This window comes from Oncorhynchus mykiss, chromosome 17 (assembly GCF_013265735.2).
Source record: "Oncorhynchus mykiss isolate Arlee chromosome 17, USDA_OmykA_1.1, whole genome shotgun sequence".
In the NCBI taxonomy this organism is placed as follows: Eukaryota; Metazoa; Chordata; class Actinopteri; order Salmoniformes; family Salmonidae; genus Oncorhynchus; species Oncorhynchus mykiss.
The window spans coordinates 56366494-56384889 of NC_048581.1; the positions used below are offsets into that span (position 1 = coordinate 56366494).

Sequence of the window (18396 nt, forward strand, 5' to 3'; positions counted from 1 at the left end):
CATGTGAGAGGGGGGTGGGGGGGTAGAGAGAGAGGGGGTCCAATCCTTCAGCCTCCACTACAGCAATAATCGCCAGACGTGTCTGCTCAGGGATTTCGGCAGGGCCTGAAGTAGGTCGCCCACTGATTGGGTTGTTGTCATTTTGTGTGCGGCCGTGCCAGGGCTAACGTCAGTAGTATTTGTCAAAGTGAATATGTCTGACATCCAGACACTGCGCTGGCCCGGAGTCTAATGCAATGTGCTTGTGGAAGCAGACACAATAATAGAGACAGAGAGAGAGAGAGATTTAGAACATACCATGTTCCATTTTGCCACTTTATAATAAGTATACTTAACACAGCAAAAAAAAATATATATATATATGACACGAGAGGGGTTTGGATTAAAGCCCAAAAATATTGGAACATCCAAGAAAGTGCAAGGTTGCAGTTCAGTTGTCAGACTACTAACCAGCATTGATTATACCACAAGACTATATATATATATCATATTTGGAATGGATGTCTACTAAATACTGTTTGGGGATTTCTCAATTGGTGTATTGATGCACTAGCTCTGTCTGTCAGAATGACCAGACACACTCCGCACAGAACCTAATGGTTCTGCCCACTCACATAATGATAGTTCATTTTAATGGACCCTTTTCCAGGCTAGCAATAATGACATAGCTAATGTCAGACTAGGACATCATGCTCATTTTTTCGTTCCACTTCAAACTTGACATTCAAATCCATAGATTCTGCATCACAGCTTCTCTCGTATCCCCTATAGGCTACGCATGAACTGAAATGCTTTATCTGAAAGCCCATCAAATGTATGGGTTCACAGAAATGCTGAGAAGGAAAATTTCACCTGCATCAGTATCTGTGGAAAAGGTCTGGTCTGTCTTTATAAATCAATTCATGACTTACTTTATCTATTTCTGCATCACATATCAATTTATCAACTTACCTATTTATGATACAATTAATTTAGTTCTTGTATTTTGCAGACATGTTGCAGTCACTATACATTTTGACAGGGAAACATACTGCAAATATACAGCTTGTCTTCAAACAGTGAACTTTCACCTTTTAACGCTGAGAGTGTGTAGGCACGCTTCAACATGCACACTTCTTTAACCCACACAGTTTACTGGTCAACAGATTCATAACACAGAGCACTTCTCAGTTATGTAACTGTGATTTAAACATGCAGACAGACACCGTCTTGCAGGATACACTCCAAGCTTCTTTAAAACTGCACTTAACATTTTAAACATTTAACGCCCCCTCGTTTAACATTTCAACTCCCTCTCTCAGTTTCCCTGTTCTGTCACTGTGCCTGTGCCTCACTGTATGGAGACTTTCTGCTCTTATACACACACACAGACACACACACACACACACACACACACACACACAGACACACACACGCACACACACGCACACACAGGCAGACACACACACTGAGCCGCTGCACGGAGTGGTGGGTGGAGGGGGAGGAGTTTGTGCCAGAGGAGGTTGAGCTGTCTACTGGGAGGTTTATAGAGTAGCAGACAGGGGGGCAGTCCCTACAAAGAGGGAATAGGTTAGAGAGAACAGTAGACAAGGAACGAGAGTAGAGAGAGAGAGACAGAGAGAGACAAACAGACAGACAGAGACAGAGACAAAGACTCAAAGAGAGTCTGCATGCAGCAAGCCTGGGACAGCTTGGTACTGTAGAAACAGCCAGACGTTCAACTCTAGCACTAATTTCCTCTCTGCTCCACAGCAAGCCCACCTGGTTCAGCTCAACACTGCATCATCAGAGCCAGCCCATTCTCTACATATGGAGAGGGAACCGGCTTCTTTTCAGACACTCAGCATCTAGGTCCTGAGGCAAGGGTACTGAAGCAGAGTCCTACAGAATTTCTGGTGAGTGTTTTAGTGTTTGTCCTAGTGGTCACATTTCCAGCCAGTGATGGTAGTGTTGTTATTCATTAACTTGTGAGTAATGTTGTGAGTAATGTTGGAGATGATTTTTGTGCTCTGGGATTTGTATAGGATGTGTTAGTTTGTACCTCTAAAAGCAGATGGGTTATGGGCATCTTTTTTTTATTTTTTTTTATCTAAGGCTGTGTTTAGACAGGCAGCCCACTTTTGACCAATCAGATCAGCTCTGAAAATTATCTGAAGTGATTGGTCAAAAGACCAATTAGTGAAAAAAGATCCGAACTGGGCTGCCTGTCTAAACGCAGCCTTCGCGTTACATATTGTACTGACCATACTGTATGTAACAATTGAAAATGAAAGGAAAAACACAAGTGTAGATTTATGTGACATTTACAGTCATGCTGTCAGCTGAGCGATACCCTTGATGGTGATACTTATGGCTTGTCTTTTTCCTTTGGTGGTACAGGAAGAGGAAACGTTGCAGTAACAACTTAGAGTGTCTGTGTGATTATGGATGACTCCAGCCGTCAGTCTGAGTAGAGCATCATCCTCCATCATGGTACAGCAAAGGGGACACAAATACTTAGCAGTTATGGACAGCGATTTGAGCCAAGAGGTTTTCGTAGGACTGGGAGCAGATGAAGGGGAGGAGGTTTTTGGACCGTCACCCTCCAACAAAGACCCCAACTGGTGCAAGACTCCCACGGGTCACATCAAGCGGCCCATGAATGCATTCATGGTCTGGTCGCAAATCGAGAGACGGAAGATCATGGAGCAGTGGCCAGATATGCATAACGCAGAGATCTCCAAACGCCTAGGCAAGCGCTGGAAACTCCTCCCCGACTACGAGAAGATCCCCTTCATCAAAGAAGCAGAGAGACTTCGGCTAAAGCACATGGCTGACTACCCCGACTACAAGTACCGGCCCCGGAAGAAGAGCAAGAGCTCCATGCCCGTGCGGGTCGGGGAAAAGGTCCCCCTGAAGACAGGCAAGTCCCACACGGGTGGTCGTGCATCCGCTTCCGCTTCCGCATCCTCCACAGCCTCCAGCAAAGGGCTCAAGGTCCGAACGCCTTCCTCCAAACACAGAGCCAGCTTCCACGGCAATAAGTTCAAAGGTTACGACGAGGGCATCAGCGATGACGACACAGTGGATGTAGAGATGGCCAGTCAGGGAGCAAGCCAGCCAGGAGGGCAGAGGCCAGCCGTGGACGTCTTCCACCACCAGCAGGCTGCCATGACCACTGGGCAGCAGCAACCTCATCTCACAGCCCAGCTCAGAGTCAAATTGCCCACCACCACCTCCCACCCGCCCACCTCCACCCTCCCTGTGGGCCTCTCCTCTGGGTCTCCTGTAACCCAGAGCCTCCCAGAGTCGTCCCCCAGGGTGTCCTCTTCATCGGAGTCCCGTACGCCCCTCTCCTCCACCGGCCGCTCCTCCACCCCCACCTCCACCAGCTCCTCCTCATTCGTGTCGTCGGCCTCCTCCGACGAGGAGCTGGATGAGGAAATCTTGCATATCATCTCCAACGCCAACTTCGACAGCATGCCTATGGATTGCGCCACTCTGGACAAAGACTTTGATGCTGCGTTTCACACCAACTCAGGATCCCACTTCGATTTCCCTGACTACTGCACCCCAGAAGTGAATGAGATGATATCCGGGGACTTGCTGGTGCCCAGTATCTCTGACCTGGTGTTCAAGATCTACTGACCTTCATTCATAAAAGCCTGTGGTTTTTTGCTTATATTATTTATTTTTCCCCACCCTGAGCTTGGACACTTCCTTTTTGTGTTCTCTCAATCAAGTCCGTAAGTGCTATTGCTTTTCTTTTCCCAGTATGCCACATCCTGATGGTCTGGTGTACAAACAGTGAAATGTTTCTCACTCCAAGCCTTTTATCAAAGTTTAAATATTCAGGCACCGAACAGGAGACCAGGTACAAACAGCAGAGCAGACTCTGAACAGATATGTTCCTAGTAGAGGGATAAGAGTGCTTTCAACAGTAAACCTATTCAGTATTTATTGTTTTCAGTATTAACAGGAGCATGGAGCATTGCCATGTCTTTCATGTGCATTTGTTGTATATGAAGCACCATTACAGATATGTTCTGACATAATCAACCAATGAAGGCAACAACTGCAGATTCACATTTTCAAATTGACAAAGTAGCCTCATTCCTGATTTATTCATGTTATCAACAAATTATCTCTAAATATCAAAGGGTAAAAAGGGAGATCATGTGAGGCATAGATAGTCCTTATGTTTCAGCTAATAGGAATCTGCAGCACTTGTCATCAGGCTTTTACAGTAGCATCAGTTAAAGTAGAGGCTCTTGCCAAGAGAGAAATCTGCTGCAGACAAGTGCCAAGGAGCCGGCCATAATTTATTTAATAATCTGTAATTAGATAACAGCACTTTCATCGCCTCGCTAATACTGCAGACTCCAAGACATGGAGTATTACGTAAACACAAGCCTTGTGTGTGTGCCTGATTCATTCCAGACAGTTGAGGCTGACCGTAGCGGTGGTTTGGTGGTTAGAGTGTGGGGCTGAGTAGTGGAGGGGGAACAGGAAGGGAGAGAGGGGAAGTGAAAGAGGGGCCAGGGGGTCGGTGATGGGGGGTGAGGAGAAGCTTTTCTTTCAGGGAGCTGTACATCTGTCCGTGCAGGCAGCAGCCTTTGTGCCGGGGTCGGAGTAAGTGTGTATGTGTGAGTGAGTGTGTGTGTGTGAGTGTGTGTGTGTGTGTGTGTGTGTGTGTGTTTGAGCTCTATTGAGCAAGCGTCTGCCAGCCGGGGTAGTGGAGAGGGGGGTAGTGTATTCAGGGGTAGATGAGGACACGGCCATCCACACACCCACCAGCTCAGTAAAATGCATGTCATGTCTGCAGTCTGGCTGCAGCTGCCTGATCAGGGCCGATTCAGCGGTGAATGGAGGAGAATCTGTCTGCCAGCTGTCCCTCCATTGACTCTCTCAGGGATTGTTTTGTCTAGAGGTCCTTCTGCCCCTGCCTCATTCATCTGCCCTGATCTGGGGATGAGATGCACGCCACCTCTCCTCTCCTCTTCTATCTCTCTTTCAAACAACCGTCGGGGGAACGAGGTGACAGAGAGAGAGAGAGAGTGAGACGGACCCCCCCTTCTCTCTCCATCCCAACATGTGACCTTTCTTCTTTTTATCCCTCTATCCTCATTAATTACATCGCCTGGCTTTGGCACTGTGGTGAAAAGGACCAGTGTTATTTGCTTACTCTCCACCAGCAGCTGCCGAAGAGCCAGCCAGAAAGCAGCACCAAAACCCTTCCTGCAGTTCTTATCTTATATAAACTGATGCTAATCCCTCGCCAGACCGACCTTGTCAGAGCCAGTCAGCATCCTTTAACAGAGGCTGCCCCACGCGTTGCAGTGTGTCTCTGGAGCAGGCCAACGAGAGGCAGGAGACAGGGGATATGTGATGGGACCATGGGGGATACATTGGGAGTTTGTTTTCAGACCAAGATGCACTGTTTAGGGTTGTGTCTTAATGACTGTGTGGTATAGGGATCATGACGAGAACAGGATTGGGTTTTGTGTTGTGTTCCTCCTCAGTCCCTCCCCCCAGGAAACGCCTGAAGGAACCAATGCTTGTTTATGAGCGACAGTGTTTTCAGTTCCTTGTGATGAGAGAACTGCACCATAACCTTTACAGTACAATGTCTTCATTAGCAAAAAAACGAACAAAAATAAAATCAGGTAACTTGTTTCTGAACTGGAAGGTGGCTTCCTTCGTAGATATCAATGGTAGGAGAAGATAGATGAAGGTTAAAAAATAAATAAATAAATAAATAAAAATAAAAAAAGAGAGATGGTTCTACTACGAACAGAGGCCTTTAAGAATCCATACAACAACACTGATTAATTTTTTCTGTTACATATAAGTAGGAGTTCCTTTAAAAATATTGGAAGGATACCATTTGAACGGTAAAGAATCCAGAAACAACAACATCCAACCTCCATCTAAAAGTGAACTGCAATCGAGGTTTTAGACATACTGCATGTGTCCTAGTATTAAAAAAGTGATCGCCAGTATTCTGTACTGTTAATACACACTGATATTGGTTTACATAGACAAAGTACGGCAAGCCATTCCTGAACAAATCAGTATTCAGGGATGAAACAGGTGAAATTACAAATACAGATTCAGCAAAAATGTCTTGGTTCACCAGTTGAAAGGGTATTTCACCTCTTGATTATGTACATGATACAGTACAATATATCCCATGTTCTGTCTGGTTATAATAGTATTACTCAACAAACCTACAGTACCGTACAGTGTAATGGAACCAATACTGAATTCAACACCAGCAGCCTAAAACTGGACTCAGGACTAAGGTAACAGCTCACTGTGGAACTGATCCTATGAGTTTTAGTTTTAGTCATTCTATTGTGCTGTATATTAGATCATGCATCTGAAAAAAATATGTACCAGCAAAATTATTTGATACTGCTGAGTTATACCTTTTCAAAGATGTAATGTTTGAACGTACAGTGTGTATCAATCATTCAGGTGCATTTAAGTGTAAATAAAATATTTATTTAATTACATAAAAATGTTTTTAAAAAAGCAAAAGGTTGGAAAGGGACACCCTTGACAGAAACCTAACCAGCATTTCCGATTATTTATTTAATACTTGTGTTTTTTATTAGAATACTTCTAGGCTCATTTTATTTTACTTTTTCATATTTTAGAAAGAGAGCTAGAAACCGGCCTAGACAACTCACAGATGGGCTCCGGCAAATTAGTGTCAGAGTGATAAATGCAAAAAGCTGTGGAGAAATTAAGCTGGGTAAAAACACCCATCTGGTGTGCACCTCCTACTCTGGGCCGGCCTTTGATGAATAGCATTCCCTGAGACAGAAATACAAGGACAATGCAAATTTCATCGAGCCGTCGGCCTCCCTCTCCTACCACCTCACCCCACCCCCACCCACCCCTTCCCCCTCACATCACAAGTGGGGCATAGCAGCCCCCGCCATACTGAGCATGACTGTCTGACTGTCTGTCTCCAGCTACAGCGTCTTGCATGTGGCTGCCACCACGGTGACCTGGGGCCCCCAGCAGGACCAGTCCAGGGCTATAGGGGTCCACAGGGGCCACTCTCAACCTCAGGGTCCTAGTAGGACTTAACTTACCATTCCTTTAAACCACACCGACCTGACAACACAACAGCAGCACTGGGAGACCCGGCTTGCTGCACACAGAAGTAGCCAAAATATGACCATGATGCCTCACATACAAGTACATATTGTTTACAAGGTTTTACAGTATTATAGTCTGAGCTGAATACAGAATGTTTCCTCCGCTTTCATCCTCGCAGCAAGGGTTATTTTGATTTGTTTACAATGTCAAATATGATTTGTAGTCTATTCACCAGCACGTTTTGGTCTTAGTCGTGGCAAATTGTAACAAAACCTATTTCTGCGACATGAAACAAGCTGAATCTTGTTAAGCTGAAAATATGCTTGTGTTGAACTTTGATTCCTCAACGTTATTGTAAAACAGGGGAAATGGGGATGTTTAAATATATTTTCATGTGTTACAAATGCATTGCATCCAGCAGTACACTCCAGAGTGTACTAGTCTGAACAAACTGTCTAATCAAATCTATAAGGCTCACCCCTATTAATCCATATATAGATATATATTGGCATACATTTTAAGATCTGTGTTGATAAATGTAATTGGTCGATAAGTAGAACCAAAATTCTTGACATTGCATTGATAATAGGTATGCATGTACAAATAGTAAATGTCTCTAACAATGGGAGTAATTGCACTTCGTATAGCCTCCCATGAAACACTTGTATTGAAAACCAGGGGAAAATGGTGGAAAAAGTCATTTAGAAAAATGCATCACTATGCTAACAAAACTTAATGCTAATATTGTCGTATTGGAACCCCCCTCTGCTGTGTAGACTGTCATTCCTGCACTATTCATTATGGATTGGTGCATAACAAACATGATGTGTTTCTATCAATCAGTCATTTGCTGTATTGCAATTCCATAAAGCTCATTTAATCTGTGTGCAAAATGGTTCAACAGCTAACCATCCCGTTCATCTTGGTATCGCGTTTGACCAATAATTAGCATTGCTTTATCATGTATATGTATGCTTTTTGTAGTGTGGTACATTCAGCTGTTCTGACAGCGTGTGTGTGGATAGAAATCAAAGCACTTTGTTGTAAATATGTACGTAGATCTGAGAGACGCCATTTTTCATTTTGGATAGAGTTATCAGTGTAATGACACTCCATCACTGAATAAACTGTTACAGTCAACATCGGATGTCTTCTGTGTCTGTCTTAAACTCTCTGTCTCTGTATCAAGCGACGGTGGAGTGTGGAATATTCGAAACTGCCTTCCTTATGGGGTTTTAACAGTTGGCTTCCACTGTGACAACGTTATGTGACTGTTGTTTCACTCTGTGTCTGTCAGGATGCAGATGTTCTTGTGGTCAACTTCAGAAACTTGAACACTCGCACTCATGATGTCATTCACGGTACGTGTACACAAGATATATGTGAGGTGCACACTGAAACCCCCGTCACACACTGACTGAAAACCCACCACAACACATTCTCAGAAGCATTTTTTAACACTTAAACTGTGGCCTTACTGTTTTTTTCCAGCACCGTGAAGAAAATACAAGAAAACAATTATTGAGCTAGGGATTCATCCCAAATCCAACTGAGTGACAAAAATGTTTCTAAAGGGGAATTATTTGGTTGACTAAATAATGTGTGCCCTTCTGGATTCCCATTCAGAATTCTAACCTGGGTCAGCCGGGCTCCTATAGCCAAAGGCCATGTTTGACTGCTTATGCTGATGGGGGTGACATTTATCCCTTTTCTGTCACTTTAGAGACTTACACACGAAGCGGTGTGGTGAATCAAGCAGACGTGCAGTGTGGTCTGCACAGTCATGTCAGCTCCAAACTCAAATGTGGGTTAAACAAAACAGCAAATGGTATTAACTGCTGCTGAAATAGGGTCTGCACTAGGAATTCAGACCATTTCAGGGGTGACTGACACTTTGTGCATTGTGAGAGTGAGAGACAGTGTATTGTCGGAGCGAGCGGGCAGCGTGCAGACAGAGTAGACGTGGTTGGTTGGGTGAAGGTTTGATGTGTGTCATGCTTTTGATTCCCTGATTCTAATAAGCTGATTTGGTGAGAAACACCTGAGAGGATTACTCAAAGGATAATAGGTAGTAGCAGCTCTCACATTAGATTGGATGCTTGTCACTCACTACCACCCCCTCCCTACTCGTTCCTCCCTCTCCACAGCATACACTAGTTTACCCTGGAGTCACACCATAATGTCTGACAAATAGCACTTTCCTCATGCCCTGAATACACAAATGCACAAAGCTAACCATATGAAAATGAACTCCCAGTGCAAGGTGCTACATCGGTTCTACTGATGTTGTGAAGGTTGCGTGTGACCTCTCTCATCATGGCTCACCAAGGGGGTACAGGGCGACTGGCATCCATTTTGTTTTAATACCTGGACCCTTTGACCCTAACAGCCCTCTTTAGAGCAGCCCACAGTGATAAATGCCCCCAAAAGTGTGTCTGCCTGGTGAAAACAGCCTCATCTGTGGAACAGTTTATTGAGTTACGGGGAGCTTAGGTAAGCACATAGCTGTTTTACTGGCTGATTCATTGGAAGCTTATATTTCACTGGGACCAAATACCAATGGCTCCGACGGAATTTGTCAATAAAGGAGCATTTCTGCACCACTTTTCTCCCTGGTCAGAGAAAGTTAAAAGTACTGCTCTGTCCCTCCTGATTTATAAATCTTCCCCAGGGATACAGAGTCCTGATAGGAAAAGAATGATGTCCTTGTAAACTGCTGTGTCAGTCCACTCAGGTCCATACCAGGATCAATTAGCGAGACCTAATTGCTGTTCTTCCAATTACACAGTCATAAGCAGAGAGACATGGTTATTGCTAGGGAGCTCCGAAGGACTAAAGGAGAGTCCTCCTACATAGCCTGGCAAGTGAGGAGGCAAGGATTGACAGGGAACGCATGGGTGTATTTGTGGGAGTTTTTGAGAGCGCGTAAAAGTGTGTGTGCTAGTGTGTGTGTGCTTATGTGTGGGTGCGTGCGTCCAGTGTATGTGTGATCTTGGTGTATTTTTGTATGTGTGTGGTGCTCCTAAGCAGCAAAACAGCCAGTCCAATGTACCAGACAAACAATTAGGGTCCTGTCTGTGCCATGGTGTGATCTGTCAGATGAGGCTGCAGAAGCTGCATTCGTCTCCCCTGACCTGGGTCTGACTGCGAGTGCCGCTGGAGATTCAGACTGCAGTACACAGTCAGTCAGTGGCTGTGTCCCAAATAGAGTTCTGGTCAATAGAGTTCTGGTCAAAAGAAGTGCGCTATATAGGGAATATGTTGCCATTTAGGACACAACCAGTGACTAAGTGTTTCCAGATTAAGAGAGCTCTGTCTGGGATGAAACAGCGCTCAGAGCAAAACGCTGCAGCTCCTCTCTCTCTCTCTCTCTCTCTCTCTCTTTCTCTCTCACTCTCACACACTCACACACTCACTCACTCTCACTCTCACTCTCACTCCTCCCTCCATAGGAAGACCTCAAGTGGAGTTTCATGTCTGGCGTTTTGGAAAAACACGGGGTAGACACACAAGATGCTTAAGGAGACCAGGCTACATGAGTGGGCTTCCTATACATCTAGTTATTCTCTGGATCCCCTCACATACACACACAAACACAGATAATGAAAAACAACCGTCACCATGTGTTTGCCCACTGGAGAAAGCTGAGATAGACTACAGGATTTGAGTGAGGTAGGAGACATTGGTGTGGACAGATTTGGACTGGCTGTCCCCTTTGGGCCAGTCTAGTAGCATCTCCAGACAGGCTGCGTTACGGTGTGAAGGGGGCCAGAGGAGGCCACGCACTGCCAGAAGGGGACAGCACGGAGGCTGTAAGGAGCGTAGCGGGCCAACAGCTGGCACCATGCTCAGTGTCCAGGCAGCAAGCCGCTGCACAACAGGACTGTCCTGAAAGCCAATATAGACACACAGCAAGACCAAGGGTGTGTCCCAAATGGCATCCTATTCCCCATGTAGTGCACTACTTTTGACCAGTGTCCATGGGGCTATGGTTAAAAGTAGTGCCCTCCATAGGGAATAGGGTGCCATTTGGGATGCAGTCCAAGTCTGCTTCCACTGCTACTGGAGCCTAGAAGTCTATGGAACAGTCACCCTCAGTCAGTATAGACAGTGGACAACTTATAGGCCACTCCAGATAAGTGCAGATTGGAAAGTGCAAACTGTTTATGTGCATTAATTCAAGTTCATTATTTTCGACAGGCTCCAATTAGACATAGCTAGTTAGATTCCCTATGGCATGCACATACATGACAGTCACAACAACACATTGCATTTGTCAGGAGTTGACTGTTTTCTGCTACCAACAGTAACACCTCTTGTCTTGAGCCTAGTTCCCTTGAGTTGTAGGTGTTCAAAATAGTGACAACTGCAGCATTTTTAAAGGGCTGGCAATATACACACCATGTATCACAGAGACGTCTGTAGATGTTATATTGTCATGAACTGCACCAGTTCTCATTTCCTGGGAAAGTCATTTGAGCACTGACACTTTCATAAGTCTTATCTGATCATGCGCGCACGTGTGTGTGTGTGTGTGTGTGTGTGTGTGCGTGTGCGTGTGCGTGTGTGTGTGCGTGTGTGTGTACGTGCGTGTGTGTGTGTGTGTGTGTGTGTGTGTGTGCGTGTGTGCGTGTGTGTGCCTGCGTGCGTGTACTTCCATGTTTTAGTTGGTATTTTTGTGCATGCTATTAAAAGCATCATTCATGCAGTCCTGTAAATTTCCGTAAAAGCTATTGTACCACTTCAACCTCAGCTGGCCTGAGCCCAACTTTATAGTGATAGATGCAGAAACACACCACTTCACCCACAAATTTACAACTAACCAAAACAGTCCCGTCTTCCCTGCGCAGGTTAGTGTTTTTCATCATGGATCTTGTTCTGGAGGAAGCCCTGCGGAGTGGTCACCAGCTGACACGGCCACAAAGTCATAAAATATTATTTTAAACCTAACCCTAACCTTAACCCTAATCTTAACCACACTGCTAACCCTAACCTTAAATTAAGGCCAAAAAACACATTTTTGTTTTCATACATTTTTACAATACAGACAATTTTGACTTTGCAGCTAGCCATTCTAGTGGAAATCCCTTAGTTCTGCCTCCAGGGTACGATTCATGACAATAAACATCAACCTGTCCTGCCTAACCTTTAATGGCTTCTACACCTCATGCATTGCAATCTCTACAGTGCTAGTAGCTTACTACCCACATCATTGACTTGTTATATAAAGGGCAACAACATTTGGTGACATTTCCTCTCACTGCCTGAGGTGATTGCTGAAGTCACATTCAATTGAACACTGAAAAATATAGACCACATCATCGACTTGTTTGAATAAAATGATTTGTCATGGTCATGGTCTCATGGTATTAGTTGGAATAGTTTTGAATAGGTGAGATCAATGCCTAGGCTACATCTGAAGAAGCCTTGTAGGACTATGCATACCTTTCCAGTTGTATGTCAATGACGGTAGGCTCAAGCCCAGACGTATGGACCTTAGGACAAGCAATCATTTTTAGGCACGTCCCAAATGGCACCCTTTTCTCTACACAGAGCACTACTTTTGACCAGAGCCCTATGGGCCCTAGTCAAAAGTAGTCCACTATACAGGGAATAGTGTGCCATTTGGGACGTCATTTACATTAGCATTTCCAGGGAGGCAGTGTAGCGGTAGCCTACATGTCTGGACAAGTCTTGCATCAACAGGATAGGCACAACCAATCTGGCAACCTGCTTCTGGCTATGACCCACTTCTCTGCACACTGACCTTCAGTGGTGGAGGACATTCTTCAGACACACATAGACACAGACAGGCAAACAAACATGATATACACTGACACCTACACGCCCCCACATTCACACATGCATAGTGTATACAGACACACAAGATTGTAAATGCGTATCAGTCTTTTAAAAATGTAGTTGGATAAATAAACAATGATTATGCCCCTGACATGGAATTTAAGTTGGTTGTAAAATGACTAACTGCAATACCATTCAGTATTGTATAACCAATGTATAGCAATGTAAAACATTAATACACATTTCCCACTGTTCTGTGCATGCAATGTGAACTCTCGTGTGAAGAGATCTATGGCAGATGAGTGCAGATAAGTAGACAGCGTGGGTGCATTCTCAGACACATGACTCACACCACAACACACAGACACACTGCTCAGCTCGGCTTGTCAACACAAACCATTGGGTGACAGTAAAGACAACATGCAGTACTTGTATGTGCACACACACACACACACACACACACTCACACACACACACACACACACATCCTCCCCACCTGGATGCATCTGCAGGGAGCTACGCATACACACGTTGCAAAGGCTCATGGGTTTGTAGGCCACTGCTTATCTCTGAACTCACGTCAAATCAAGATGGAGATGTCCTTTGTCTCATTACAAGCATCCTGGGGTTCAGAGCCTGCCCTAGATGTAAATTCTCTCATCAAAAATGACATTGCAAGACAAAGAGGTCAGATACTAATACAGTGTTAGACCTCCTTACTGTTCATTTTCTTGTACAATGTCTGCCATTTTGTCAAATGAAGTTCAAAACTTCATTTTAGTTCTTATTTGCACATAAGTCTGGGAGAAGTCTAAGGGAAGGACACTGCAGTAGTTTTAGCAGGCCTCATCATCCTCCACCACGCCTCCTGTGGATGTTGTTTACGCTTGGCCCAAATGGATTCCCCTTTAATCCTATGTATGCCGGTGGATTTACCCACTTCTCCCTGGGTTTACAGTTAAATGTGAGGCCTGGATCCCCTTAAGCCCAGTCTAAGCCTTTTAAAAAGGATGCAGGAGTTTTGGACCGTAGCAAAACGCAACGCTCTCTCTCTCTCTGGCTGCTCTCTGCATGCTCTGTCTCTGCCTTCTGATTCAGAGGCTGTGGAGTGGTTTATTATATAAAATCATGGACTCGTATGCTGCTCATCACAGGAAGTGCAAGCCAGAGGATTTCATCTCACAGGAAAAAAAAAAAACAATATCGAGAGAAGGAAGTGGAAATCGGGTTATACTGTATAAACTGCTTCCATCATTTCCCATCTTGTATGGACTTTGTGTGGATCTATCAGCAGGGTTTCTATAGATTTAGTGGGGAAAAACAGATTAACCTCAATACATCCCCAACACATTAAAGCCTTAAAATAATCACTGTTACATCCATGAGTTATACCACGTATTACCACCGCACTGTAGCTAGATACGCTTTTCTTTTTCTAATCAATTGTAAACACGCTAAACGTGAATTTGCATGCAGGGAATATAGGATCCACGATTGATAACGTTTCCAATTTCCAGGGATTAGGAGATGAAAAGGTCACATGTTTATTGTGTTTTTGGTGGTTTCACAGGGAATGTTTATTTGGATTTACAATACCACATGCTGGTTTGTCCTGACCCTTCATGTGCTTGAAGGCCAAATGCAGATGTTTTTATATGAATATTTTATAATTTATGGGTAACAATTAAGTACCTTACTGTAACAGATTTCCATTCAAAGAGAAAAAAAATATTTTTTTGCAAAAAACGATTTCTCAAGCAAGAATTGTGCTTGTCTGTTAGTGGTCTGAGTGGGGAGGGGAAAACTGAAAACTAGCTGTTATTAGTAGAGAGGTTTGGAACTCTCTTTGTTATTGGCCTATTAACCAATTTACCACATGGTGATGTCACCATTGAAAGCCAAAACTCCCGCCCATGCAAACCTGCAGATTGGAAGGTCCATTGTAGATTGTATTTTCAAGCAGCAACTATCAGGAAATAATACTGATCAAATGCTTTCACACTTTTAAAGTGTTAGTTTCATCAGCTGTAGTACAATATGATATAAAACAGAATTTTGACTGCACTGGGCCTTTCATAATGAGATAGATGTGTGGGAATATTGCCAGCTCCTACTGTATTGCTCTATTGTTATGTTCTATGAGAATTCTTACCAGTGCTGAATAATTCCACTAGCAAAGGGTTAGAACACAGTTATGTCACTGTAGCAGGGTTGAAACCACAGAACCAGAATGGGATTATATTTCTACACTCTTAGAATAAACAGTGCTATCTAGAACCTAAAAAAGTTATTTGGTTGCAGGAAGAACCCTTTTCACAGAGGGTTTTACATGGAACCTAAAAGGGTTCTACCTGGAACCAGAAACGGTTTGTCCTATTGGGACAGCCAAAGAACCTTTTTGGAACCATTTTTTCTAAGAGTATATGGTTGGAACACTGCTATTGCGGCCCAGTGACAAAACCCAATGAAAGCTAAGGGAATCTGCTTAGGCCACCACATTGTATGTACAAATCTGTCATATCTAGTGCTTTTTTCATACCAGTGCCTCACTTTGGAGCTACATAATCGTCTTATCAAAATGGCTGGTGAGAAGCTATCTTACAAACAGAGATCTGACCTTTACATGTAGCATAGATTATTTTCGCTACAACTGAACCATTCAGTCTCATGAGGGTGTCAATTGGCTCTGAGGGACCCTGATTGTCTTTTGATGACCCTGACTGTCTTTTGATTGGGTGGTCTAATCTAATCTGTCTGTTCCAATACAAATACTATAATATTTTTTTCTCTCATCTTTTGATTTTACCAAGTCTTGTTGCCAGTTGTGTTATTATAAAACACATAAGTCATCTGAACAAGTGTGATAATGTAGTAATCCTGATGCTCTGCTTTCCTGACCTTCCTGTAAGGTCAAATCATCCTATAGGTTCAATATGTCATATTGGCCTATGAGCACAGAGCCACAGGCATATAGTATAGGGAAGCTTAAACCCACCACATCATGATATTATGATTCGCCTCACGGATGGCAGGCCGAGTCCACATCAATCACAGAAATGCCACCCCAATAACTTCGCTGCAGCACGTATGACAAAAAGCGCCATGCTCAAGACTCCCCAGCCTACCAATGTCCTCAGCAGAATTTCAATGGGGTTACGCTCCCATTTCAATCAATAACAATCTGAAGACACAACATGCAGCAAGGCCTCCAAAGTGTGAATAAATAAGCATAAGAACATAAGCCTCTTATACTTGAATCCAGGTCATAGTTCATAATGTACATTTAGTCTGGGGGATTAAGGAGCTATAATATAATGTCGGTCTAGTTTTTGTAAGTGTAGCCGTGACAACCACGATGACAGACACCTAAGCCAGTGGCATTTAACCACTGTGACCTGGCTGGGAGGGAAATTAATCTGAAGGTACAGATAGATATAGGATGTTAATTTGACCAGTTTCTCACAGCAGGAAAATAATCCTGCAGCAACAGGAAATGTGAATTATTGTGTGGATCATAATTAATGGACATTTTTGTAGGGTTTAAAAAAAAAATAGTTGGGGCAAATCAAGTATATATATATATATATATTTTTTTGGGGGGGGGGTTTTCTCCCCAATTTCGTGGTATCCAATTGTTTAATACCTACTATTTTGTTTCATTGCTACAACTCCCATACGGGCTTGGGAGAGACGAATGTTGAAAGTCATGCGTCCTCCGATACACAACCAAACCAAGACGCACTGCTTCTTAACACAGCGCGCATCCAACCCAGCCGCACCAATGTGTCAGAGGAAACACCGTGCACCTGACAACCTTGATTAGCACGCACTGCGCCCGGCCCACCACAGGAGTCGCTGGTGCGCGATGAGACAAGGATATCCCTACCGGCCAACCCCTCCCTAACCCGGATGACGCTAGGCCAATTGTGCGTAGCCCCACGGACCTCCTGGTCGCGGCCGGTTGCGACAGAGCCTGGGCACGAACCCAGAGTCTCTGGTGGCACAGCTGGCGCTGCAGTACAGCGCCCTTAACCACTGCGCCACCGGGAGGCCCGAAAATCAACTATTTTAAAGTGAAAATTAAAAACTTTAGACACCTTTTTAAACCTTGAATACACTACAAGTGATTCAATCCTTGACTACACTACATGCTATGCAGGACATTTCCTGCAACAACAGGGTGATCAAATTAAGATCCTACATCTGTATGAACTGTGACCTCCATTTTACATCTGAATAGAATACAATGCCCTGGTTTTTGTCCATAACCGCTTAAAGGTGTTGCACCTTGGTCGTTCAAAAAAAAATTAAGTCAAGACACCCGGTGTATCGGCAGCGCCTCGACAGGAATTACTGAAGAATGTTTCAGAATGATTTTGTATGCACAACTTACCTGATTCACGTCACAAGACTGAAAAGATCAGCTAATATGTTGTAACATAACAAATATCATATTCCACAATACACCGTATCTTACTATAGCAGTGCTGAAGACACAGAGAGCCACAGTCTTTCTATTACTGCAGTCCTACGGGGAGACCAACTGACATTTCCCATAACCTAGGCCTATATGTAATCCTTCAATCTTGATTGGGCTCATAGCATTAATCAACCTATAGGAAAACAGCAGTGGTTATGCATGGCCTGAGCTGATTGGACTTGATTTACCCATATCGCAACACCACTTCATTGATACTTTGTAATTAAACTTCTGACACCATTTTTGCAGAGCAAGGAAAATGGAATTGAAGATGGGATCGTTCCAGTTCATGTTTTCTGAACCAATTTCATGCACAATTTCCTCTATGGTAGATGGGAGCCTGTGTGTGTGAGGTAGCTACAGCTGCCCTGCGCTTATAGAACGTGTAAGGCATACTGTGCTGTGAAGGGGTGCAGGGAGTATGATATGGAGTAGCAGCACAGGCTTTTGACATGCAAATCCACACCTGCTGAATACATGTGAGGAGTATCAATTATACTGTATAACATGGCCATGTTAACTGATTATGGTGCTAAAATAAAACACGGTCATGACAGTCACTGTAGCCATTTTCATCCAATAAAATAAAGAACGTGCATAATCATTCAATCTGTGATGACTTCATACTTCATATGTAATGATACATGAACCATAGAAAATGTGTTGTTTTGTAATTATGGAGCCCAAAATGACAATAATTGTACTATTTCTCAATACTCACATTAAACCAGTGCTCAAAGGAGCACACCAAACCCCCTTTCCTGGTTTCAACCATCACTGCCAGACATTGTAATGTAAACACATGTTCCTGCATTGGTTTTCGGTCTTAAACTCACTAAGGCAGTAGGCCACTATGAACAGGTTCAGTTCATGAACACCCATGTGGTGGTTACAGTGTTGGACAGTGCTATTATTTGTTAGTTGTTGTTGTTTATTTGTTAGTGTCGGGCAGCTGTCCGTCATGCCTTATGCTGGGAAGGATAAAGGAAACACACAAAGACATGGACGGGCGCACACACACA

The 18396-nt window shown here is 43.9% G+C and overlaps 1 protein-coding gene across 1 annotated transcript; it reads left to right on the plus strand.

Annotated features, from left to right (window-relative positions):
- Positions 1–1538: 1538 nt before the first annotated feature.
- LOC110494151 (transcription factor SOX-11-like) lies at positions 1539–8232 on the plus strand. Its single transcript, XM_021568929.2, has 2 exons — positions 1539–1895; positions 2380–8232. Exon 2 carries the CDS (start codon positions 2428–2430, stop codon positions 3625–3627), a length of 1200 nt encoding a protein of 399 aa, XP_021424604.1. The 5' UTR covers positions 1539–1895; positions 2380–2427; the 3' UTR covers positions 3628–8232.
- Positions 8233–18396: the final 10164 nt, after the last annotated feature.

Bases quoted from the DNA above. Each gene is read 5' to 3' on its own strand.
- LOC110494151 (XM_021568929.2), top strand. From the start codon at position 2,428: ATGACTCCAGCCGTCAGTCTGAGTAGAGCATCATCCTCCATCATGGTA.